The sequence below is a fragment of the Loxodonta africana genome, chromosome 21, assembly GCF_030014295.1.
Source record: "Loxodonta africana isolate mLoxAfr1 chromosome 21, mLoxAfr1.hap2, whole genome shotgun sequence".
NCBI classification, from domain to species: Eukaryota; Metazoa; Chordata; class Mammalia; order Proboscidea; family Elephantidae; genus Loxodonta; species Loxodonta africana.
In genome coordinates, this window is record NC_087362.1 from 21,927,463 (window position 1) to 21,955,200 (window position 27,738).

The 27,738-nt window shown below is 38.2% G+C and overlaps 1 protein-coding gene across 1 annotated transcript in view; it reads right to left on the bottom strand.

Moving 5' to 3' along the window:
* TLL1 (tolloid like 1) overlaps positions 1 to 27,738 on the bottom strand; it is a 253,243-nt gene that overhangs the window by 5,812 nt on the left and 219,693 nt on the right. The window contains exons 18-19 of the mRNA XM_064273593.1: positions 26,230 to 26,357; positions 8,788 to 9,001 (exon numbers count right to left, since the gene is read on the bottom strand). Of these exons, the coding sequence (XP_064129663.1) occupies positions 8,788 to 9,001; positions 26,230 to 26,357 (342 nt within the window). The remainder of the gene's footprint in view (positions 1 to 8,787; positions 9,002 to 26,229; positions 26,358 to 27,738) is intronic.

Below are 27,738 nucleotides of genomic sequence, written 5' to 3' on the forward strand. Positions count from 1 at the left end.
TGTCCTCAAAGCAGGATTTTCAGTGTTAAAATGATGAAAGTCCTGGGAAAACGGGGTTGCACTGTAAGGGGACAAAAATCCAATGTGAAACCATCTGGACAAGCTAAGTTACTGGATATCAAAGCATAATTGTGACACTGTCATGGTCACAGACATGGTGACTAGACAGTCTTTGGCTACTCCCTGTGAGAATGGATTAACCATTTGCTGTCAAGTCGATTCCTACTCATAGCAATGCTATAGGACAGAGTAGAACTGTTCCATAATTAAAAGGTTGGCAGTTTGAACTGCCATCCTTTTAATTAGCGCCAAGCTCTTAATCACCGCGCTACCAGGGCTCTTTGAGAATGGATTAGGCAACTGAAATTCTTACTTGGATTTTTCAATAGACCTGTACATGGCTTACCCATGTAGTGGTTTGGTGATTTTAAACACTAAATGTTTCTGAGTTCCTAGGTATGAAACCCCATACAGGTGTGTCTACACACATGTTGGCACTGTCATAGACGATTTCATGTTCAGCGATCTTTGTGTGACTAACACACCAAATAGGGTTTTAGTTACGCGAATGACTTCACAATAGGGCTGTTACGTGACCAATTCAAATATCCCTCTGTCTACCAGATAGTAGGGGCATTGGAAGTTCAATGGTAGATTTTCCCTTGTCCTGTGGGAGACCCAGGTTTGATTCTCAGCCAGTGGACCTCATGAACAGCCATCATCTGTCTTTCAGTGGAGACTTGCATGTTGTTATGAGGCTGAAAAGGTTTCAGCAGAGCTTCGACTACGGTGGAATAGGAAGAAAGGCCTGGCAATCTACTTCTGAAAATCTGTGAAAGAAAAAAAAAACCTACTCATCTTGATGGTTTAATCCACTACCTGTCCTGTGGTTGGTGTTGGACTGGGCAGCATTTCATTTTTTGTTCCATTGTCTATGGGGTCGCCATGAGTCCAGGCTACTCATCAGCCATTAACATCAACAACAATCAGATAGTCGGTAAGGCATCTTGCATTGTAGTTGTTGTTGTTCTTAGGTGCCATCAAGTTGGTTCCAACTCATAGCGACCCTATGCACAACAGAACGAAACACTGCCTGGTCCTGAGCCATCCTTACAATCGTTGTTATGCTTGAGCCCATTGTTGCAGCCACTGTGTCAATCCACCTGGTTGAGGGACTTCCTCTTTTCCGCTGACTCTGTACTCTGCCAAGCATGATGTCCTTCTCCAGGGACTGATCCCTCCTGACAACATGTCCAAAGTATGTAAGATGCGGTCTCGCCATCCTTGCCTCTAAGAAGCATTCTGGCCGCACTTCTTCCAAGACAGATTTGTTCGTTCTTTTGGCAGTCCATGGTATATTCAATATTCTTTGCCAACACCACAATTCAAAGGTGTCAACTCTTCTTCGATCTTCCTTATTCATTGTCCAGCTTTCACATGCATATGATGTAACTGAAAATACCATGGCTTGGGTCAGGCACACCTTAGTCTTCAGGATGACATCTTTGCTCTTCAACACTTTGAAGAGGTCCTTTGCAGCGGATTTGCCCAATGCAATGCGTCTTTTGATTTCTTGACTGCTGCTTCCATGGCTGTTGATTGTGGATCCAAGGAAAATGAAATCCTTGACAACTTCAATCTTTTCTCCGTTTATCATGATGTTGCTCATTGGTCCAGTTGTGAGGATTTTTGTTTTCTTTATGTTGAGGTGTAATCCATACTGAAGGCTGTGGCCTTTGATCTTCATTAGAAATTGCTTCAAGACCTGTTCACTTTCAGCAAGCAAGGTTGTGTCATCTGCATAACTCAGGTTGTTAATGAGTGTTCCTCCAATCCTGATGCCCCGTTCTTCTTCATATAGTCCAGCTTCTTGGATTATTTGCTCAGCATACAGATTAAATAGGTATGGTGAAAAAATACAACCCTGATGCACGCCTTTCCTGACTTTAAACCAATCAGTATCCCCTTGTTCTGTACGAACAACTGCCTCTTGATCTATGTAAAGTTTCCTCATGAGCACAATTAAGTGTTCTGGAATTCCCACTCTTAGCAGTGTTATCCATAGTTTGTTATGATCCACACAGTTGAATGTCTTTGCATAGTCAATAAAACACAGGTAAACATCCTTCTGGTATTCTCTGCTTTCATCCAGGATCCATCTGACATCAGCAATGATATCCATGGTTCCACGTCCTCTTCTGAAACCGGCATGAATTTCTGGCAGTTCCCTGTCGATATACTGCTGCAGCCATTTTTGAATGATCTTCAGCAAAATTTTGCTTGCGTATGATATTAATGATATTGTTCTTTAATTTTCACATTAGGTTGGATCACCTTTCTTGGGAATAGCCATAAATATGGATCTCTTCCAATCAGTTGGCCAGGAAGCTGTCTTCCATATTTCTTGGCATAGACGAATGAGCACCTCCAGCTCTCCACCTGTTTGTTGAAACATCTCAATTGATATTCCATCAATTCCTGAAGCCTTGTTTTTCGCCAATGCCTTCAGAGCAGCTTGGACTTCTTCCTTCAGTGCCATCGTTTCCTGATCATATGCCACCTCTTGAAATGGTTGAATATTGACTAATTGTTTTTGTTATAATGCCTCTGTGTACTCCTTCCACCTTCTTTTGATGCTTCTTGCATCGTTTAATATTTTCCCCATGGAACCCTTCACTATTGCAACTTGAGGCTTGAATTTTTTCTTCAGATCTTTCAGCTTGAGAAACCCCGAGTGTGTTCTTCCCTTTTGGCTTTCCACCTCCAGCTCTTTGCCCATGTCATTATAATACTTTACCATGTCTTCTTGAGAGGCCCTTTGAAATCTTCTGTTCAGTTCTTTTACTTCATCAATTCTTCCTTTTGCTTTAGCTGCTCGACGCTCAAGAGCAAGTTTCAGAGTCTCCTCTGACACCCACCTTGGTCTTTTCTTTCTTTTCTGTCTTTTCAGTGACCTCTTGCTTTCTTCACGGATGATGTCCTTGATGTCATTCCACAACCCGTCTGGTCTTCGGTCACTAGCGTTCAATGCGTCAAATCTATTCTTGAGATGGTCTCTAAATTCAGGTGGGATATACTCAAGGTCATATTTTGGCTCTCATGGACGTGCTCTGATTTTCTTCAGTTTCAGCTTGAACTTGCATATGAGCAATTGATGATCTGTTCCACAGCCGGCTCCTGGCCTTGTTCTGACTGATGATATTGAGCTTTTCCATCGTCTCTTTCCACAGATGTAGTCAGTTTGATCTCTGTGTGTTCCATCTGGTGAGGTCCATGTGTATAGTCGCCGTTTATGTTGGTGAAAGAAGGTATTTGCAATGAAGAGGTCGTTGGTCTTGCAAAATTCTATCATTCGATCTCCGGCATTGTTTCTATCACCAAGGCCATATTTTCCAACTACTGATCCTTCTTCTTTGTTTCCAACTTTTGCATTCCAATTGCCACAATTATCAATGCATCTAGATGGCATAGTCGATCAATTTCAGAATGCAGCAGCTGATAAAAATCTTCTATTTCTTTATCTTTGGCCCTAGTGGTTGGTGTGTAAATTTGAATAGTCGTATTAACTGGTCTTCCTTGTAGGCGTATGGATATTATCCTATCACTGACAGCGTTGTACTTCAGGATAGATCTTGAAATGTTCTTTTTGATGATGAATGCAACACCATTCCTCTTCGGGTTGTCATTCCCAGCATGGTAGACTATATGACTGTCCAATTCATAATGGCCAAAATCAGTCCATTCCAGCTCACTAATGCCTAGGATATCGATGTTTATGCATTCCATCTTGCATTATCACTAACAAAATCAGCTGTTAAGAACTAACGCTTAGAGCTGGGATATCATCTTCAGAGTCTCACAAACCCAAAGCCAAGTATTCTCCTTTTCTCCCTGCGGTGTCTCTTATCCAGTAAGTCTAAGAATATACTGTTCTCTCCCTATGACAGACTTCCTCAGCCCAGTTGTCTGAGTTCGAATCCTAGCTAACGCCCTTTGTTAGGTGTGGGGTTTTGTCCCACACACTTTATTTCTAAAATGCACAGTACTCACAACATAGGATCTAGGAGCGAATGAGTTAATACGTGAAAAATGCTTAGAAGGTGCTTGGCACCTAGTAAAAGCCATTTAGGGTAAGGTATCATTATTATTGTTATTATTTTCCAGTGAGAAGATCTAAATGCCATAAACTGTACTTCTGGGGATTCATTCAAGCATGAAATGAAAAGGTAGAAAAACTGAAAACAATTTTAAAAATGGGTTAGTCTGCTATCAGAAAGGGAAGAATTATATTTGAAGGCCAGGAAACTATCTTATGAAAAATATTCCTAAATTCAAATATAATCTGTAAATTAGTATAGTTTCATTTATGGATTTAAAAAACAAAACAAACTCTGCCTAATAAAGTTTGATATAGCAAATGACCGATTTACATTGTTTTCAACTTTTAAAAGGCAGTCAGTGCTCCTGTTAATTTTATTCCACAGAAGAAAGCCCAGGAAGAGCTGGAGGGAAGGAAGGTGAGACTTGGAGGAGGCACTTGTTTGTCTGCACCGCTTTAACAGAAACAAGGTAGCAAAACAAAGACCAGCTCCAGAAGAGACTATTTTCTACCAGCCCCAGCTTGGAACAAAAATAAAGGAAGAAATGAAGTCATTGAACAAAATGGGTGACGAGATTTCACAAAGCCTCATGAATCCGAAAACCACTCACAGGCATCATTATTGGATGTTATTGAAAACTTCTATAAAAACAAATGATTTAAGCTACATTTAGGGGTGATTTAAAGTGTTTCAAAAGTGTTTTCATATATCTCTTGCAGCGTACTTGCAGTTTACGCCCTGCGTTCCTACCGATCACTGCTCAAACTGATAAATCTGTAATTAATTTATCAACTATGAGAGAAAGGAAAGACTAGTCAACAGGATGAATTTTTTCAGGATGAGCATTTGATACTATATGCACAAGAGGTGTGATTTTAATATGACTGCAGAGAAATTCCTTGAGCAGAAAATAACAGGCAACAGGAAGACAATTGCTTAAGAGTGTTTTGGAGGAGTCCCGAGTCTTTTCTTCAAAATACGGTCAATATATCATTTGAGACATCTCCTTTAACAGAAGATCTGTAAATACTGTAAGCACATTTTCTGTGAATCTCTCTATTCATTTACCAAGTCAGAAAAGTATAAAAGCACTAGTTTACCACTTCAGCAATACTGTTTTCAAGTCTATTGTTTGAAAGTACTTTATGAGCCGCCAGAGTGTCTTCCGCAGAATTCTGGGAAATGGAAAATGAAGCTGAGTAGGAAAGATAACAAGAAGGGAAGAAAAGCCTGGGGGTGGCCTTCACTTTAATTCAGGGAAAGGTGTGTTTATTTCCTGGTCAAATATTAAATTCCAGGAGAGGACCTGTAACTTAAACTATAAGTGGTTTTAGTGGGCATTTCAATTTAATTGAGTTGGATCAAAATAATTTCCTTTTTAAAGGAGCTTGCCCATTGTCATCAAGTCAATTCCGACTCACAGAGACCCTATAGGTCTGAGCAGAATTATCCCATAGTGTTTCCAAGGAGCGGCTGGTGGATTTGAACTGCGGATCTTTTGGTTAACAGCTGAGTTCTTAACTACTGGACCACTAGAGTTTCAAAAATAGCCACACATATTCTAAAGTACACTAACTAATAAATAAATGCTTTAAACACAGCAGAAGTTGACAGATGTTGCCCTTGACTTGGGTGTCTTTATGCACAGCAGCAGAAACTGAGGCGTAAACTGGAAATCAGTTTAACTTACTAGATTGTAAGCTGCCAGAGGGCAGGAATGTCTTCTATTTTCCTATAAATCCCTACACATTCATACTTTTTTCCTGTAAATTTCTACTACCTTATGATGTCTCCCCAAAGCAGGAGACAAGTACTTGATGAAAGGCTGGGGAATAAATGAACTTGTTAAAGACAAATTTCAGAGGAGAAATAAATAGAAGGGACAAAATAAGAATATTTCAGCATTTATGGCTACTAAAAAGTAACAGTATAAAAAGGATCTATTTTAAGTGTGAGCAAAAATCCAAACATGAGCAAAAAAACCAAGTAGGTAATGCCAAAAATTTTGATAAGAGTAACTGAGCAGGACCCAGGAGCCAGGGCTCTAATTCTGTGACTGACTTTCGGTGTCGTTTGAGTTTTTAGTCTCAGATTCCTTGCTTCTGAATTAAGAGGGCTGGGTTCAACAATATCCCAGGTACGTTTTGCCCAACAAAATGTGATTACGTTTTCTCACCCGGGTGCATAAAGAATAGATATAAACTAACCAGACCAAACCCATTGCCGTCGAGCCAATTCCAACTCATAGCGACCCTATATAGGACAGGCTAGAACTGGCCCATATGGTTTCCAAGGAGTGCCTGGTGGATTCGAACTGCTGATCTTTATGGTCAGCAGCTGTAGCTCTTAACCACTACACCATCAAGATTTCCAGATATAAACTAAACAGGGTATATTTTGGGCTGATGATTTGCTTAAAACTTGTATAAGGAGGTGTTCAACCTCTACATAGTTCTCCAAATAATAATGGTAAAGTTTTTTTATTGCTTTTCTCCCTAAACCAAAATTTTTTCGTTAAGAGAAACTATCCTGCATTGGGATGATTTGGAAAGAGACCAAATTAGGTAAAATCCAGGTTTTGACACTATTTTAGAAACTGTTGGAAATTACTTAATCCTCCAGACTTCCAATTTCGTTATCTTCAAAATTAAGATAATATCTAATTAATATAGTTCTTTGGAGAATTCAATGCATGTAAAGTTTATGTAAAGTATAGGAATATACCTAAAATGCTGAGGGCAAGGATTACATAAAATCTCAATACATGGTCTCTATTATAGGAAACCTGGTGGCTAGTGGTTAAGAGCTATGGCTGCTAAACAAAAGGTTGGCAGTTGAAATCCATCAGGTTCTCCTTGAAAACCCAACGCGGCAGTTCTGCTCTGTCCCTTAGGGTCGCTATGAGTGGAAATCAACTCGATGGCAATGGGTTTGGTTTTCTGGGTTTTATTATAACTAAATCAAAACCCAAACCCATTGCTGTCGAGTTGATTCCAGCTTGTGGCAAATTAGATCCTACAAATGGAATCTGCACATAGGGTACGTGGGTTGAGGTCATGCAAACTGGGATGTCATGCAGTTTTACAGTAGTAAATAACATTCAGGTTATTATTTTACAGATTAGGAAACTGAGCTCCAAATAAATAAGCTTTTCCAAAGTTCCCAGCTAGGTAATGCCAAGCCTAGGCCAAGAACTCAGATTTGCCGATACACTGACCCATAATATAATCTTAATTGCTTCATCAACGAAGGATAAAAGGATACACTGTAAAAGCGTTTGTAAAACTCAAAAGGAAGAATTTACATGTAAATAATTTTGGAATATTACGTTATCAGCTTTTTCAAAAGTTTTGACAGCATATTTTCACACTACATTTCTGGAGCCTATGAAAGCCAAGTTGCTAAAAAATATACTGTGACCTCTACTATCAGAAACATATCAGTAGAGTAATGGGATTTCAATTTTTCATCCGTTCAACATGTGAGAAGAAATCAGGAAAATATGTGCAGAGTAAAGTCAAATGAATGAAAAATCCCTCTAAGGGTTTGTATGAAACTTGTGTCCATGAAAGATTATTTTTCTCAAAAACATAACATTTATATTCTTTGGGAAAATAATTAATTTGCATGATTGATAGAAGATAACCATTATGAATTTAAATCAAACTACTACCGTGGCAACTAATATTTTCTTTCTCACAAATATACTTCAATATAAATCTAATGCTCATAATAAAAGGTAGCAGAGTGAAAAATAATATTGGACAGTGGAATAGTTAAAATTCTGATTACTAAACCAAAATGAAACAAAAAGAAAGCAAATACAATCAGGAAACCTTGATAAAAATCATTGCACTAAACTTGTTTCATTGAAGGATGTAAAGCCTTATGCAATAGTTTACACCAAGATAAATTTCTCCAAGTGTCCTAACAGTTTGTGCATTGAGATTGCCACCAGATGTCACTGTAAGCTAAATGGCTTTTGCAAACATCTACTGTTAACTGATTTTTTTTTAACTGAATTTAAAAATGGCCATTCCCTAGACATTCTGTATTATTTAATTGACTCCAAGTTATAAACAACTTTATTTTACATTTTTTGCCTATACGTTTCTATATTTTTCTAAATTATATTTTATTTCTTAAAGAATCCCAGGTGAGAGGAAACTATTTTAGTTTAGAATTAGGAAAAAGATAGAGTTATATATCAAAAAAAAAGGCGGGGGGGAAGAAAAATAAGGCTCAGTAAAGCAGAGAGGTAGATCCCAAAATTGATTTATGAAATATATGAATATAAAAGCTAGATAACCAGGTAGTTTATTAGATAAAATATAATTTTGTAATACCAAGCTATAGATTTCTATCTGTGAAATGATACACATAAATCAAACTGTTACAGTGAATATTAAACAAATTATGTAAATGTTTAGAAATCATTCTACTTGACCACACTGCATTGATCAGAAATTGGAACACAACTATTGGGTTTCTTTCTAAACGTTCAACAACTGCAAAGACATTTAGGTAGATTGCTTCATGGTCCCACAAATACTCACACTGTGCTTAAGTGAGATTTCATCTGCTGGGCTTTGAGATTCATTTATGTTCCTGTTATGGAACCAAATACACTCATTCACTGGGAGAGAAACGTGGTCAGAAAAGAGAAGCATGACCTTAATTTGCTGACCTGTAGAATGTGTGGCTTGAAAGCCTTTTCTTTGAACAGATGCGTCAGAAACAAACCGAACAAACATTTTATTTCCAGTAGCTACAAGGGGCTCTGGTATCTTGTTGCCACATAGCCGTCCAAGAATTGGCGATTTTTCCGTTTCTCCGTCAAACACTTCCAAGTGATCGTAAGCACATTCTTGATGTTGCTCAATCTCAAACTCACTAAAGGCCTATAGAAAGAAAGAGAGGAAGACAAGGAGAGAGAGAGAGCGAGAAAGAGAGGAGGAAGGAAGTAAAGAAAGAAGGAAGGGAGAGAAACAGAGAGAAGCACAAATTCAAAATGCGCTCTTTTGGGCAGAAATACATATCAATAAAATATATTCAGGGTTCATAAATGATTTAAAGCATATAGCATATTATGAAAGGAATATGAATATGTATCATCTCTGGAAAAAAAAATAGTGAGGAAAACAGTGTAATAGCTTCATGTGAAGTTTTAGTATTAAACAATCTGCCCTAGAAATTCAACAGATTGTAACAGAAAGTGCTCTTTGATTCTGAATTTAATGCGGAAGATTCATTGGAAAATTTTAATAGTTGTATTAAAAGATGGATTCCTACTGGTTGTGAGGATCACATCAATACTTTATTTCAACTCTAATATGTACTATTGAACCTCATTGTAGCTTTATGTACTTAACACTAACCAGAAAATCACATGAGGTAATTAATATATTTTCACAAAAATTAAATAGCATAAATCTTTGTAGAAAACTTAAATAAAGGGCCTTTTCAGTGTATATTTCTTTATTCAGATCTTACAAACCATATTATTCCTGAACACTAATATGACTTTTGATTATTTTTAATTTCCTTTTCAGATGCACAGTACACTTATTTTACTAACGGCAGTTTTAGAAATTTTAGGGTGTTTTGCTGCTACTCATAGAATTAAAAAAATCATTCCAATTTGCTTTGTATAATAAATTTTATATACTAAATATATTGCAGAAACCCTGGTGGCATAGTGGTTAAGTGCTACAGCTGCTAACCAAAAGGTTGCAGTTTGAATCCACCAGGAACTCCTTGGAAACTCTATGGGGCAGTTCTACTGTGTCCTATAGGGTCGCTATGGGCTGGAATTGACTCCATGGCAACGGGTTTGGTTTTTAATACATTCCCAGTATATCCTTAAAATAAAAATTCATCAAATGTATAACAAATTAAAGATCACATTTTTGTTGTTGTTAGGTGTCGTCAAGTTGGCTCTGACTCATAGTGCCCCTATGTACAGGAGAATAGAACACTGCCCTGTCCTGCATCATCCTCAAAATCATTGCTATGCTTCAGCCCATCCTGGCAGCCACTATGTCAAAGATCACATACACCTGTTGCTGTCGAGTGGATTCCGACTCATAGTATCTCTATAGGACAGAGTAGAACTGCCCCACAGGGTTTCCAAGGAGTAGCTGGTGGATTTGAACTGCTGACCTTTTGGTTAGCAGCCATAGTTCTTAAACACTGTGCCACCAGAGCTCCCAAAGATTACATAAAAACCAAAACCCACTGCTGTTGAGTAGATTCCAACTCATAGTGACCCTACAGGACACAGTAGAACTGCTCCATAGAGTTTCCAAGGAGCACCAGGTATATTTGAACTGCTGACCTTTTGGTTAGCAGCAGTAGCACTTAACCACTAGGGTTTAATTGTGATGGGCTGAAAATAACATTGTTCAAACTATTAATAACTCCACAGATTCCAGGTTGTTTGTCATCACCAACGAATGCTCTTTCCCCAGAAAGCCATCATAATTCAAGAAATAAATCATCACTCTTAGTTGAGCCTATAGAGCAAAGCTTAAAAATTATAAAAAGGGAAACCTTTAGAAATATATTCTACAGGGATTGAACTGGACTATAAGATAGAAAATGATACTGGTGAGGAGTGAGCTTCTTGGCTCACGTAGACACATGAGACTATGTGGGCAGCTCCTGTCTGGAGGGAAGATAAGAAGGCAGAGGGGGACAGGAGCTGGCTGAATGGACACAGGATTACAGGGTGGAGAGAAGGAGTATGTTGTCTCATTAGGGGGAGAGCAACTAGGAGTACAGAGCATGGTGTATATAAATTTTTGTACAAAAGACTGATTTGATTTGTAAACTTTTACTTAAAGCACAATTGAAAAAAAGAAATACATTCTGAAAACTCCAACTTCACCACAATCCCTGCATCGTAAAATATTTGCACCTTAACTTTTTACATACCATGTTTTCTTTAGTGCAACTTGGTAAAGTGATATCATATGCATTTCATAATTTTGAAGAAATAACTTATAGGAATGGTTCTCCCTCAGTTCTCTCCACTTTTATCTATTCCACACCACATCACCACCTACTTCTGCTTCTGACTTTGGAGGAGTAAGAGAAGAAATGAAAGCAGCGATTTGTATTAATTAGGGAGTAGGAGAAGGCAATGTAAGTTACTTTAAAAAAGAAACAAAAGAGAAAAAAAGAGGTCTGATCTCTTTTGTGTCTCGTTCCATGTGCCCTAGTTAAAAAAAAGTACAAGTAAAAGTGTTATAACAAATAGGTATTAGAGAGTCATTGTTTATTATAATTATTATGGCTAAAAGGGGTTGTTCACGTCCTTCTACCAAAGACATTGGCTAGTGCAAAAAAAGGATTGAGCCTAGAAGAAAGAATGGCACTAGAAACATAAAACAGTGTAGGGAAATACAGTGAACAGGGAGATTTTAGCAGAGTTTCTTTATCCTGAAGTACAATGCACAAAGCAGGCGATCACTGAGAGTTTGCCACTTATTCATCTTGGTATTAATCCAGTGGCAGAGAGTGGAGTGGAATGGAAACAGTGGATAGGATTTAGAAGTTCCTGCATGGATGGTTGACTAGATGTATACATATGTCTGTCCATTGATTTACTTACCTGCCTACTTACATTAATATCTACAACTCAGCTCATGTATGGAAATGCTATAGAAGTGGTAGGCCAAAACTTGGTATTCTGCCTATCATGATATGGTAGTCAGTTAGCTTCTATTACCTTTGTGTGCACAAATACATTCTTATTATTGGTTTGTAACCCTTCTAGAGAGAAACCAGTAAGAGAACATTGACTTTATTGCATCCAGAGTTCTTTACAAATATGAAACCAAGACTTTGGATGATGAGTAATGTTGTTTCAAGAGAACAAAAAATTTGTTTCAGGAGAATAACTATCTGAAAAGCATTGCATGTAGAGGAATTATCTCTTTTAAATGTGATTTATAGGTATTCATCTATAAATATTAGAAGTAGGGATATCTGCTGAGAGAAAACTGGAAGAAAGATGGGGGTAGTGGCATTCTAAAGTATATCCAACGTATAAATGTTAAAAATTGGATCAGAAGTTACAGGCCACACATGTTCAGTATGTTCATTGGCCCAGTGGAAAGTAAGTGAATGAGATAAAGGACTATTTCACTCCCTAATGACATGCAGGATGTCTGGAGTAAATCATAACATCTGTTTAACAAAACAGAGCAACACTGTTCAAAGAGGGGCAGGCTGAGGGGAAGAGGGCGTGCTGACACCTGGTCTGGAGCCAATTGGTTTCAGCTTTTATCAAATTACTAATGGAATCAGACTGAATCTTTAAGAGTAATTTAAGCAAAGCTTCAGCATTTGATGTATACTTAAGAGATGCAAACAGCTCTTATTCGTGAAGGTATTAATTAATGAGTTTTCCTCCTAGAATAGAGTACAACTTATTATTAGATCAACTGCAAAGTTTGGGTGGTCCTTTTGCAGAAATCAGCCTACCCCATAGCTCCATGGCACATACACAACAGTGGCCCTTACATGCTAAGATCTCATAGTCTGCCCCTTAATATCTTAAAGACGTCCCCATAGATAGTCCTCCACATATATGTCTTTGGTTCAATAAAAAATGTAGAACATGTTCTAGAAAATGTAGAACAAAATTCTAACGCACACACACACACACACACACAAAAAAAAAACAGATTTTACTGGTATGACAGGTACCGGAGAAACCCTGAAAGTATGGCCTCCAGACTCCCTTTTAACTTAGTACTGCAGTCACTCCTGAGGTTCACCCTTTCAGCCAAAGATTAGACAGGCCCGTAAAACAAAATGAGACTAAACTGACACACCAGCCCAGGGGCAAGGATGAAAAGGAAGGAGGAGACAGGGCAGATGGTAATGGGGAACCTAAGGTTGAGAAGGGGAGAGTGTTGACATGTTGTGTGGTTAGAAACCAATGTCACAAAACAATATGTGTACTAATTGTTTAATGAGAAGCTAGTTTGCTCTGTAAACCTTCATCTAAAGTACAATAAAAAAGAAAAGAAAAAATATTTCTAGGCCACAGAAAGGTATTATAAGAGACCGTGGATAGTTGGAATATTTACATTTATATATATATATTTTTTACATAAATATATATAAATATATGCACACAGACACTAGGCATTAGTGAGCTGAAATGGACTGGTATTGGCCATTTTGAATGGGACAATCATATAGTCCTACTATGCTGGGAATGACAACTGGAAGAGGAATGGTGTTTCATTCATCATTAGAAAGAATGTTTCAAGATCTATCCTGAAGTACAATGCTAGCAGTGATAGAATATCCATACGCCTACAAGGAAGACCAGTTAATATGACTATTATTCAAATTTACGCACCAACCACTAGGGCCAAAGATAAAGAAATAGAAGATTTTTATCAGCTACTGCAGTGTGAAATTGATCAAACACGCAATCAAGATGCGTTGATAATTACTGGCGATTGGAATGCGAAAGTTGGAAACAAAGAAGAAGGATGGGTAGTTCAAAAATATGGTCTTGGTGATAGAAACAATGCCAGAGATTGAATGATACAATTTTGCGAGAACAATGACTTCTTCATTGCAAATACCTTCTTTCACCAACATAAACGGCGACTATACACATGGACCTCGCCAGATGGAACACACAGAGATCATACTGACTACATCTGTGGAAAGAGACGATGGAAAAGCTCAATATCATCAGTCAGAACAAGGCCAAGGGCCGACTGTGGAACAGACCATCAATTGCTCATATGCAAGTTCAAGCTGAAACAAGAAAATCAGAGCATGTCCATGAGAGCCAAAATATGACCTTGAGTATATCCCACTTAAATTTAGAGACGATCTGAAGAATAGATTTGACGCATTGAACACTAGTGACTGAAGGCCAGGCAAGTTGTGGAAGGACATCATCCATGAAGAAAGCAAGAGGTCACTGAAAAAACAGGAAAGAAAGAAAAGACTAAGGTGGGTGTCAGAGGAGACTCCAAAACTTGCTCTTGAGCGTCGAGCAGCTAAAGCAAAAGGAAGAATTGATGAAGTGAAAGAACTGAATAGAAGATTTCAAAGCGTGTCTAGAGAAGACAAAGTATTATAATGACGTGCAAAGAGCTGGAGATGGAAAACCAAAAGGGAAGAACATACTCCACATTTCTCAAGCTGAAAGAACTGGAGAAAAAATTCAAGCCTCGAGTTGCAATAGTGAAGGATTCCACGGGGAAAATATTAAACGATGCAGGAAACATCAAAAGAAGGTGGAAGGAATACACAGTGTCATTATACCAAAAAGAATTAGTTGATGTTCAACCATTTCAAGAAGTGGCATATGATCAGGAGCCGATGGTACTGAAGGAAGAAGTCCAAGCTGCTCTGAAGGCATTGGCGAAAAACAAGGCTCCAGGAATTGATGGAATATCAATTAAGATGTTTCAACAAACAGATGCAGCACTGGAGGTGCTCACTTGTCTATGCCAAGAATTATGGAAGACAGCTTCCCGGCCAACTGACTGGAAGAGATCCATATTTATGACTATTCCCAAGAAAGGTGATCCAACTGAATGAGGAAATTACAGAACAATATCATTAATATCACACACAAGCCAAATTTTGCTGAAGATCATTCAAAAATGGCTGCAGCAGTATATCGACAGGGAACTGCCAGAAATTCAAGCCAGATTCAGAAGAGGACGTGGAACCAGGGATATTATTGCTGATGTCAGATGGATCCTGGCTCAAAACAGAGAATACCAGATGGATGTTTACCTGTGTTTTATTGACTATGCAAAGGCATTCCACTGTGTGGATCGTAACAAATTATGGATAACATTGTGAAGAATGGAATTCTAGAACACTTAATTGTGCTCATGTGGAACTTTTACGTAGATCAAGAGGCAGTTGTTTGGACAGAACAAGGGGTTGAGTGGTTTAAAGTTAGGAAAGGTGTGTGTGAGGGTTGTATCCCTTCACCATACCTATTCAATCTGTATGCTGAGCAAATAATTTGAGAAGCTGGACTATATGAAGAACGGGGCATCAGGATTGGAGGAAGACTCATTAACAACCTGTGTTATACAGATGACACAACCTTGCTTGCTGAAAGTGAAGAGAACTTGAAGCACTTACTAATGAAGATCAAAGACCACAGCCTTCTGTATGGATTGCAGCTCAACATAAAAAAAAAAAAAATTATGCGGAAAACAAAAATCCTCACAACTGGACCAATGAGCGACATCATGATAAATGGAGAAAAGATTGAAGTTGTGAAGGATTTCATTTTACCTGGATCCACAATCAACAGCCAGGAAAGCAGCAGTCAAGAAATCAAAAGACACATTGCATTGGGTAAATCTGCTGCAAAGGACCTCTTCAAAGTGTGGAAGAGCAAAGACGTCACCCTGAAGACTAAGGTGCACCTCACCCAAGCCATGGTATTTTCGATTACATCATATGCATGTGCAAGTTGGACAATGTATAAGGAGGAGCGAAGAAGAGTTGACACCTTTGAATTGTGGTGTTGGTGAAGAATATTGAATATATCATGGACTGCCAAAAGAGCGGACAAAGCTATCTTGGAAGAAGCACAGCCAGAATGCTTCTTAGAGGCAAGGATGGCGAGACTGAGTCTTACATACTTTGGACACGTTGTCAGGAGGGATCAATCCCTGGAGAAGGACATCATGCTTGGCAGAGTACAGGGTCAGTGGAAAAGAGGAAGACCCTCAACGAGGTGGGTTGACACAGTGGCTGCAACAATGAGCTCAAGCATAACAACGATTGTAAGGATGGCACAGGACTGGGCAGTGTTTCGTTCTGTTGTGCATGGGGTCGCTATGAGCCGGAACTGACTCGACAGCACCTAACAACGATAACAACACATAATATATATGTATACCATGGTTTATATATGTTTTTCTTTGAGTATATATTAGAATTCTCAAAGAAAAAGTGAGATATCCAAATTGTTACTTTATTTTATGACACGCTGAGCCATGAATCTCTGTAATTAAATGATATATAATGTGTACATTTCCAGTCTCTAGGAACCAATGCCACAGAAAAGTCACCGGAAGACATTTGGTTCCCAAGAGGTCATCCAAGTTCACAGTGGAGACAGCACAGCTAGCAAAGCTAGCCTAGTACATGTGATTTTCATAGAAAATGAACACCAACACTTACAGGTATGGACAGGTATGTTTCTGCTGAAACACTTTTCTCTTCTTTCAACTTACAAGTATTTTTCTTACGCACTTATGCTAAGACTTTATAGGCATTTTGATATTACAAAATTTAAAGTTCATCCATTCCATGATTATATAGTGACTTCAGGGTTGTTAATCTAGGTTTTAGGAAGACCAGGAAAGAGTGAATAAGTGTGATCTTTAGTAAGAAGTCCTAATGCAGTTCCCAAACTGAAAGGTCAAGGAGTCCAATTTAAAAGAAATAAAATTGAACTCCTGTTATAGGATATGGAAATAATAACTGTGTTTCTGGAACACCCAAGGAAGCTTAATCTACCTGGCTGGCCACTGGCCAAGCTTCCATATGCAGTTCCCTCAAATGAACTTCTGTGGAGCTGCTTTTATTAAAAATATAGGCATTGGCTAAAGGATAAGACCATGCAGAGTAACTACACATATTTACAAAGGACAAGATAATAAAGTGATTACATTTACTGTGGAAATAAAATGTAGTCAGGGTGAACATTTATACTCAGAATTAAAGAGACTGATGCAATTTGAGCAGCTGTGAAATAAGCTTTAGAGCTCACTAGTCCCAGCCATCTTTTGCCTTTTCCTGTCTTTGGTAAAAACTGTCATTTGGTTTCCCACAAGATATTTGAAGGATTAGAGGCCACAGGAGAAAATGGTAGAGTGGAACATAAACCCTAGCCTTCTGATTCATAATCAAAGATCCTTCCTTTCCCTGAATCCTCTATAATTTCGATCCAATATACTTTCTGCACTTATGATAGAGAATTATATAATGCTGATACATGTTTTTGTTTTCTAAATATCTCATATAGGAAACTATAAATCTTAACTGCAATTAACTTCGCAAAACTAGACTTTGCAAAACTCTAAGTTATGATAAATCAAATAAAAATTACATAAGCACAAAAGCCTGTTGTTGTATGGTTCTATACCTGATATTCTGTTCTATTATTTTAAACAAATCCTAATGCAAAATATGAACAAAGCCAACAAAACTTTGAGGATCAGCTGAGTCTCCCAGGAACAAGAGAAAATGAGGCTAAGAATAATAGAGACTTGTCCGGATTCATTAAGATCTTTATCCCTTCTTTACTAAGACCTTCCCCTACTTCTCCCCAAGCAGCTTTCACCTAATGTTTAACTTTGAAGCTAATACCATACAGTCAGGATTCCATGATTAATATGTACCCAAACACACACACACACACATAATAAAATCAAGGTAAATGTATTAGTTTCTTATTGCTGCTGTAGCAAGTTATCACAAACAAAATGGCTTAAAACGGCTCAAATTCATTTATGGAAGTCAAAAATCTCAAATGCGCTGGCAGGGCTATGCTCTTTCTGAGGGTCGTAGGTAAGAATCTGTTTTTTTTTTTTTTTCCTTTCACAGCTTCTAAGTGGTTTGCTACAGTGCAATGGATCATTTTTCTGTGGCCTTTCTCACCGTGGTCTTGTCACTCCCACCAAAGGATTGGGTGGGACCATGCGAATAAGGGGAAACCCTGGAACAGCTCCTGGAACAGTCTCAGCTCAGGAGGCTGAGAGAGACCTGTAATGCTGAAGACACTGAGAAGCAGTTGCAGAGAAATGGCTGCAGGAGAAGGTGCAGTGGGGTTCCCAGCCCTCAGAGCGAGAAAGCTGAGCCCCTTTGGGTAGGAGGCTTGCTGGCGGAGCAGGGTGCCTCTGGGTACTTGGTGGAGCTAGTTTTGCTGATCCATAGAGCTAGAGCTGAGTGTTTTGGGGCTGAGGCTTACTGGCAGGGCAGGGTGCCTTTGGGCACTTATGAACAGAGCTAAAAGAGCTTGGTAACACTTGCTCAAGCAGGGCAGAGGCCGAGGGGCCAGAGAGAGGTGTGCTTGCTGGCACAGCTGAAAAGAAGCTGTCTTGATGAAACAATTGTATCCTGAGCATTCCTGAACCTGAATTGTAATCTGTTACTTCCCTAATAAACCCCATAACTGTGAGTTCTGCGTGGCCACTGCAATGAATTATAGAACCCAGCAGAGAAGTAGGGATTACTGTGGGAGGGAGAGTTGGTGTTAGAATTGGTAAGGATGGTGCAGAGAGGAGGCATGTCTGACTTGCCTGACATAGGAATCAGCCTTGAGCTGTTGATTTTGATTCTCCTTCCCCCTTGTGAAATTAAAGGAGGTCAGACATCACTGTCAAGTCATTTTTGCAATTGGTGTCAGAAGCAGGACTCTTTGCAATGGCTCCAGATCCATGGAAGCATGGGACTTTGTAAGAAAAAGAATGAAGGGGCTTGGGAACTGAAACTTTTGATTCTTACATGGTTACTTTCAGTGTTGTTACCTGTAATGGCTAAAAGGAAAGTAAGAAATATTACACTCTATTTTTTTTTAGCTGAGGGGAGAAAAGCTGTCTCTGGAGTGGCTTGGGGCAAAATTGAGGCCAGTTAAATGGGGTGATTGATAGGGGGCCAGGGGTATATTGGTTCCACACAGCCAGAGGCCCAAGGCCATATGCATATGAATGGAAAGACAGTCAAGGGGTGGAGAATAGGAAACTGGAATATTTGAAAAAGGATTATGTGTTTAGGATTATGTGTTTAATTGAATGTACCGTGGGTACTGAATGTTTCTCCTACCAGTGTTGTAAAACAGACCTGAATGCATAATAGAAGTGAATATTGAGTATTACAGATTACAGAGAGTGTGTAACTCTGCCTTTAACCAATACTTGATTAGATATGCTAAAACGGGAACTAGGGTTTGCCTGATGAAACACAGGCTTCTGGTTTCAAGCCAGTCAAAAACCTGAGCCACACCCAGATTTTGCCATTGACAATATTATTAAACTATTATTTAGTCACACAGAGACTTTATGATCTCCTTTCTTTCTGATGCAAGATGGCATAATAAAAAATAACATAAAATGTAGAGACAGAATGCCTGGGCTTGAAGGTGTTTAGACTCTTGCTAGTTTTATAACTTTGCTGAGTCACCTGAAGTCCCTAGGACTGCTTCCTTATTTATAAGTGTAATTTATGATACCAACTTGAGATAAAGTACATGGTGCTACTTTGAACCATTAGGTACTATACACACATTAGCTTTTATTTTTGTTTAGCCAAAATACAGTTTTGGGTAGTCCAAGCTGTGCATAGTGATGTTACAGTGTACTATTTAGGGAACACTTTTAAAAAATGCAAAAATTGATAACATTCATATTTTTATTTGTAGAATTACGTCTGAGAGAGTGCCTATTTTAAGACATTTTAAAGGACACTCCCAGGCTCTGTGGATCCAAATTCTACAGCTTACTGTATTTATATAAATACAATATTCCAGTATTTTATAAAAATCAGAGCACATCAGAAATGGTATAGGCAAGAATCTAAAAAAATTCTCAAGAACTGGCACACTCACTCATAGATAAAACTCTACTCCTTGACTTTCATGTTTACATGGCTTTATAATAGAAAACTCGCTGATTTAAGGACAAAAATTAGCATGTTTATTATGTTGTAGAAATGTACTGTAAGATATTATTATATGCAAATTTTTTTATTACTGGACACTAGTTACTGTGATATTAAAAAAAAAGATCACCTTTAAAAGTTCCCTGTTCATATACCAGGTGGTATACGTCAACTTAATAACATTTTGGCAAGGTATTCTGGATTTTACCTAGAGCCAAGTTCTCAGTAAAGAGTATGCATTAACTCATTTATGTTATCTGCTGTTCTCCAAATATGTGCAGTCTCAGATATTTAAATGCATGTGTGAGATTAATTATCCTACCCCTGAATCCTGGCCAAGCTTAGTATTTTGTTTTACTAACAGAATGCGACAAAAGAAAAGTTCAGGGGCTTCTGAGATTTCTACCTGGGCCTCTTGAAACATACCCATACATCACTACCTACATGGCACTCAACACAACTCTATATCAAGTTAAAAGAATACTTTAGTTGGAAAGAATAGGCTTCTCAAAATGCACAAAATAGTTTCTTTGGTTTTTGTTTTCACAATCTCATGAAATTGTGTTCAGAGACAATATTCTTTTCTTTGCTTCTATATGGCTACAAAACATTTAGAAATGTTTCCTTATTTTCCCATCCAGCCTAAGGAAAGAGGGGTAACAATACATAAGTTGAAAGAAAGCTCCTTGATGAATAAAGAGGTACCAAATATTTTCTTCACCTTTCTTCTCTTCACTGGACAATGAAGATGCTACTTTGTAATCAAGCATCTATGAGTATGGCTAGAGATGCCTTCTTTGGTGAAAATGAACAGGGAAGCAAAAGATTAAGCAGAAACATTGAGAAAATACCTCTGAAATCAAAGCCCCCACGTAAGCAAAAGAAATTCGAAGCCAGTCATGTAGTGAAGGTAAGCATTTTAAAAAAAAAAAAAAATTGCCGTCAAGTCAATTCTGACTCATAGTGACCCTATAGGATAGAGTAGAACTGCCCCACAGGGTTTCCAAGGAGCACCTAGTGGATTCAAACTCCCAACATTTTGGTTAGCAGCCCCGTAGGTCTTAACCATTATGCCACCAATGTAAGCATAGGAACAAGAAAACTCAAACTCAGCTAATTCCTCACTAGATTCACTCAACACCCTCTACCCATGTAAACACATACACTAATAAACCAGCAGAAGAAGCAGGGTGCCCACTTGCAGATATAAAGTCTCACTGTTCTGTACCTATCAAAATTATGCAACACAAAATAGGCAAGAAAAAATAAACTACTAAGAGAAGCAGCAATCAACAAAAGAGACTCAGGTATGACTCCAATGTTTAAATTAGCAAATGGAATTTAATATACCTGTAATTATGTTAAAGACCCTAGTAAAAGTGTAGACAATATGCAAGAACAGATGAGAAATTTCAGCAGAGAGATGAAAATTATAATAAAGAGTCAAATGGTAATGCTAAAAATAAACACAGTAACATGAAGGATGCTTTTGACAATCTTATCAGTAGACTCAAGATAGCTGAAGAAAGAATCCTTGAACTTTGAAAATAGGCCAATAGCAATTACCCCTGAAACACCAAAAAAGAGAGGAAAAAAAAAGAACAGAGCATCCAAGAGCTGTGGGATGATGTCAAATGATCTAGCATATGTGTAATTTGAATTTCAGAAGAAGAACAGAAAAAATGGGGCAGAAGAATTATGTAAAGAAATAACGGCCTAGAATTTTCAAAAATTAGTGACAGAGCTAAGAAACTCAGAGCAGGCTAAATGCAAAATTGTTAAACACACACACACACCCATAAAGACATTTCGATTCAAACTGCTGAAAATGGAAGATGACAAAATTTTGAAGGCAGCCAAAGTAAAAATGAAACATCACTTACATGGGAATAAAGATAAGATTTACAACAGACTTCTCATCAAAAACTGTGCAAGCCAGAGGATAAAGGAGTGAAGTGTTTAAAGTGCCAAAAGAAAAATAAAACGATCTTCCTAAAATTCCATATCCAAAGAAAATATTTTTCAAAGTGAATGTAAAATAGCAAAAACTGAGAGAATTGCCAGTAGACATGCACTATATGAAATATAAAACGAGGTTCTTCAGGCAAAGAATTATACCAGACAAAATTTGTATGCACACAAAAAAATGCTTTCAGGAAAATCTATTCTCCCAACTTCTTCAGTAAACTGCACTCTTTAAAAGATTACAGATTCTGTATCTCAGCCCATAAGCTTCAAACAGAGAATGCTCCTCTCAATCAGGACCTTGGACAGGACTGGAAAGCAATCAAGTTCCTAAAACGCTGTCTCTAAGCAGCCAGCGTCTTTCTAAAGAATGGCTGAAATGAATGGATATCTGTGCAACGTATCTCATGTTTTCCAAATATAGCGATTGGAAGGAACTCCATAATAGGAATATAAATGATTTGATGACTGTCTCTGATTTTCTTATTTTAATGTCATATATGAATACCCCACGTGTCTGTCAGTTTGTCGTACTGTGGGGGCTTGTGTATTGCTGTGAAGCTGGAAGCTATGCCACCTGTGTTCAGATACCAGCAGGGTCACCCATGGAAGACAGGTTTCAGCTGAGCTTCCAGACTAAGACAGACTAGGAAGAAGGACCCGGCAGTCTACTTCTGAAAAGCATTAGCCAGTGAAAACCTTATGAATAGCAGTGGAACACTGTCTGATATAGTGCTGGAAGATGAGTCCTCCAGGTTGGAAGGCACTCAAAAGACGACTGGGGAAGAGCTGCCTCCTCAAAGTGGAGTCAACCTTAATGACTTAATGACTGTGTAGATCATAATAAACTATGGATAACACTGCAAAGAATGGGATTTCCAGAACACTTAATTGTGGTCATGCGGAACCTTTACATAGATCAAGAGGCGGTTGTTCATACAGAACAAGGGGATACCGATTGGTTTAAAGTCAGGAAAGGTGTGCGTGAGGGTTGTATCCTTTCACCATACCTATTTAATCTGTATGCTGAACAAATAATCTGAGAAGCTGGACTATATGAAGAAGAATGGGGCATCAGGATCGGAGGAAGACTCATTAACAACCTGCGTTATGCAGATGACACAACCTTGCTTGCTGAAAATGAAGAAGACTTGAAACACTTACTAACGAAGATCAAAGACCACAGCCTTCAGTATGGATTACACCTCAACATAAGGAAACCAAAAATTCTCACAACTGCACCAATGAGTAACATCATGATAAATGGAGAAAAGACTGAAGTTGTCAAGGATTTCATTTTCCTTGGATCCACAATCAACAGCCATGGAAGCAGCAGTCAAGAAGTCAAAAGACGCATTGCATTGGGTAAATCTGCTGCAAAGGACCTCTTTAACGTTTTGAAAAGCAAAGATGTCACCTTGAAGACTAAGGTGCGCCTGACCCAAGCCATGGTATTTTCAATCGCATTTATATGCATGTGAAAGCTGGACAATGAATAAGGAAGACCGAAGAAGAATTGATGCCTTTGAATTGTGGTGTTTGTGAAGAATATTGAATATACCGTGGACTGCCAGAAGAACGAACAAATCTGTCTTGGAAGAAGTACAACCAGAATGCTCCTTAGAAACAAGAGTGGCCAGACTGCGTCTTACACACTTTGGACATGTTGTCAGGAGGGATCAGTCCCTGGAGAAAGACATCATGCTTGGCAGAGTACAGGGTCAGCAGAAAAGAGGAAGACCCTCAACGAGGTGCATTGACACAGTGGCTGCAACAATGAGCTCAAGCACAGCAATGATTGTAAGGATGGCTCAGGACCAGGTAGTGTTTCGTTCTATTGTTCATAGGGTCGCCATGAGTCGGAACCGATTCGATGGCACCTAACAACAAGAACAACCTATGAATAAGCCCTCTTTAATGGTCTAAGAAAATTCACTAAAAGGTGCCAAATCAGGAATTTTGAAATTAACTTTATGACTGGATTCATCCACTGAGCTGCCTTGGGCTGATACTCTCGTTCCCAAGACAACATTTTAAAAATTTTTATTATTGCCTCTAGATGCGGCCCTGTCAGAAGCCGGCATTCCCTCCTGCCTTGATGACAGTATACAGCAGGAGATTCTTGCTCCAATTACTTCTTGTCAAGTCGTAGCCGAAGTGGAGACAAATGTGTTCATATTGAGGATATGTACTTGAAGGTATAGCCGACAGGACTTGCTGATGGAGTGAATGTGGGGTGTGAGAGAAGAGGAGAGATAGTGATGACTCCAACCTTTCTGGCCTCAGGGACTGGAAGAAGAGGGCTGCCAATTACTGAGATGAGAAAGACTAAATGAGTAGCAGGTTGTTGTTTGTATAAAAGGATCTCACACTTTGGACAAAAGTGTGAAATACCTTTATATGTCTAAGAAGAACCTGTCTAAGTCAATGATAAAAAATGTTATGGAAATATACATATATATTTAGATATATACATGGAGATATTTGACACAGGCGTGTGTATATATGTGTATATATGTATATGCATTATTATATATGTATATTATTATATTATATTATTATACATGGAAACCCTGGTGGAGTAGTAGTTAAGAGCTATGGCTGCTAACCAAAAGGTCGGCAGCTCAAATCCACCAGCCACTCCTTGGAAACCCTATGAGGCAGTTCTACTCTGTCCTGTAGGGTCACTATGAGTTGGAATCGACTCAACAGGTTTTTTCAATGGGTTTATTATTACACATATATTATTTATATATGTGTATATATATATTATATTACATTATCTTCAGAGTGCTGGTGGCTCAGTGGTTAAGAGCTCAGGATGCTAACCAAAAGATCAGCAGTTCGAATCCATAAGCTGCTCCTTGAAAACCCTATGGGGCAGTTCGACTCTGTCCTATAGGGTCACTATGAGTTGGAATTGACTTGATGGCACACTAACAACAATATATTATATTTGTCATTATATATATGTGTATTATATGCATATGTATATATAGTTAACCTTTTATCTTATGCAAAATTAATTCTCAATCTAATTTTAAATTTTCCTTCCAAATTTATCATTTAAAATGATATTTGCATGAAGATAGTGAAGAAAAAATATATAGATATCAATATATACACATTGGTTAAAGCTATATTTTGTTAAATACGTTTGGAACACTCAATGATAAAGATCTAATACGGTAAAGAAAAGAACAGTTATCTGGTGAAAACAGAAAGACAACAGATGAGTTGGAAACAGAGAAAAGACTACCATTCCAGGGAAAGCTTCTTTTATCATTAGTGGACTTGAACCTATACCAAAGAGAATTAAAAAGACTGATGAATACTCAAAATAATTATACTGACAGGCTACTGAGAATAATTTAGATCAGGAAACATACAATATTAACAAAAGCCCTGAAAAAGCCTTCGGGGGTAGGCAAAGACTCATGCTTCCTCACAAGAAGCTATTCCTTCATTATTTCTGTTAACATTTATTTCCAATTTTAAAGTTTCCATTAAATGTACAATCAGGATGGGTTTTCTGTGAAATCCCTGATCTTCTGTGTAATTCATACCTAAAGGAAGTCGAACCACTGGGTCTTTACCAATCTGAACAGGAACAAATACTTACCTGGTGGCATATACCAAAGTACAAATTGAAAACCTACAGACGGATGAACTATGTCCTTCCCCAGTTCTTCATCTTTAGAAACAACCCCATGACAGAAAAAAAAACAGTTTTTCTTGAATGAGGTTACCGTTAAATTTTCTATATTCACATGGCTTTATGCCTTTAAATTATATTTTTCAAGTACACTGTAACCTATCGTAAAATTTAACATCTTCTATCAGATGACCAGGAAAGAATGGAAGACTCAAAGAATTAAAAAAAAAAGAATACAGGAGGACAAAAGTATTCCTATTCAAATTGCTCAAGCAGAGTAATGTGCCAGTCTCTAAGGCCAGAGAAGGTCAGTATCCCTCTGATGGGGGCAACTATATTATACAAAAATCTTATTTTACAAACAAGACAAAATTAGTTTTATTTTAGAAAATACATATGTTTTGTACATGAGACATGGAATTGGCACAACCAGTAGAATATACTATGCTATGTTTAAGTGAATGAGTATTCCATTGCATTCTTGTTGAATTTGATTTTTTGTTGTTGTTCCTTCGTATGTCTTCCCCATTTGAAACCATCATTACCAATATCGTGTTAGAAAGTAGGACCTACTTACTGTTTTGCAATGGGCTTTGTCATGCCATTTAAAGCATCCAGGATGACACTATGGAAGAACAATGCATTGATACCAATATGATCTCCTGTATCCAGAAAACCAAGGGTTTGTTTAGCCTAAGTAGGACAGCATGAGAAAGAAAAGCTTTTCCAGCTGCCAACTAATTCACTTCAATTCAATAAACATGCACTGCTGTGCTTGTCATGGAAGACATGGGTGGTCAGCTCAATAAAAAGAAGCATGTGCTCACTTACCAATTTGACTCGGTGGCCAGGAGTGGCGCTGATTTCCCATGTGCATTCTTTCCTGCTTGGGTACTTGTCTGGCCAGTTGGGACTGGTGATGATACCATTTGGACTGTGGATCTTTTGTTCACATTCAGCTGTGCCAATAACGATAATATCAGTTAGTGTGGAAATCCAGCCTACGACTGAGCCGGAAAGCAAGCAGCCCATTATCCACTCTCCTGCTGAAAGACTTTTCTGAATGCTAGCTAATCATGACTCGAGTCTCCGTTATCATATTCATCTGCTTTGGCAAACATATTACTGAGCATAATCAGGCAATGTTTGTTTTCTTGCTCACATGAAATTGAGTGTTTACCATGAATCAGATAAACGAATTCCCTCCTTAAAATTGCTGGATCCGTAAGCTCAGAATTCAACACAACAACGTATACTGACAATCAAGGAAATCAACACTTTCCATGTGCAAAATATTTAATGCCATGCCACAAACAGAAATAAATGGACTCCGCCATGTGCAATTCACTGTTGTTTCTATGAGCAGAAACATCATTTACTGTTAATCAACATCATTAAGCCATTTTATGAACCATGTGTTTATATCTTCCCTCCCCCTTGCTCATTCCATGTTAAAGCTTATACTTCCATACCTACACCATAATTTTAACTACTAATTAACCCTAATTTCACCAAAGCAAAAATGAAGAACTAAAGGGAAAAATGAGTGTATAGCTACTAGACATAGAGGTAGCTCCTGAACTAACTTCAAATTATCTCTCATTCAATTAATGAAATTTCCTTGGTGGTTTTCCACAGCTAAGATAGCCTTACCTTAGAAGGAATCAATCCATATTTTTAACATCAGGTTTAGAAAAGTATCTAATATCCTCAGGCTGTGTTCATCCTATATACTTTACTTAGCATGAAGCAGCACCCTACATACTCTGGTTGAGACTAGGATGATTTGTTATCTATATTGTGTATTTTGTTCTAAAATACAATCAGAAATCTGTTTGGGGTAATTCTTCACTATATGGACAAAACACCTATTACACTGCAGGCCTGCATAACAAGGATATGTCCAACGTTAATGTGCTTGTTGTTGGTGCTCCGGCTATTGTTGAATTCCCTAATACCAGACCTTTGCAGGGAAACTTGAAATTGTAACAGAGAAATACAAACAAGAGAAAGGTAAGATTCAGCTTCTTTCCAGCAAAATAGGATGGTGTAGCAAGACAATAGTGTTTACAAATCTGGAGCCTATTTAGACATAGGGTATTCTAAATTTCATTATTTCTGTCACCATCTTACAGGAGTCCTGGTAGCATAGGGGTTAAGAGCTATGGCTGCTAACTCAGAGGTCGGCAGTTCAAATCAACTAGCTGCTCCTTGGAAACCCCATGGGACAGTTCTGCTATTGGGTTGCTATGAGTCGGAATCAACCCGAAGGCAACAGGTTTAGTATGGCTTTTGTCCCCACCTTAACATATGAAATGTGGAGTCTGCAGGGATTTTCAA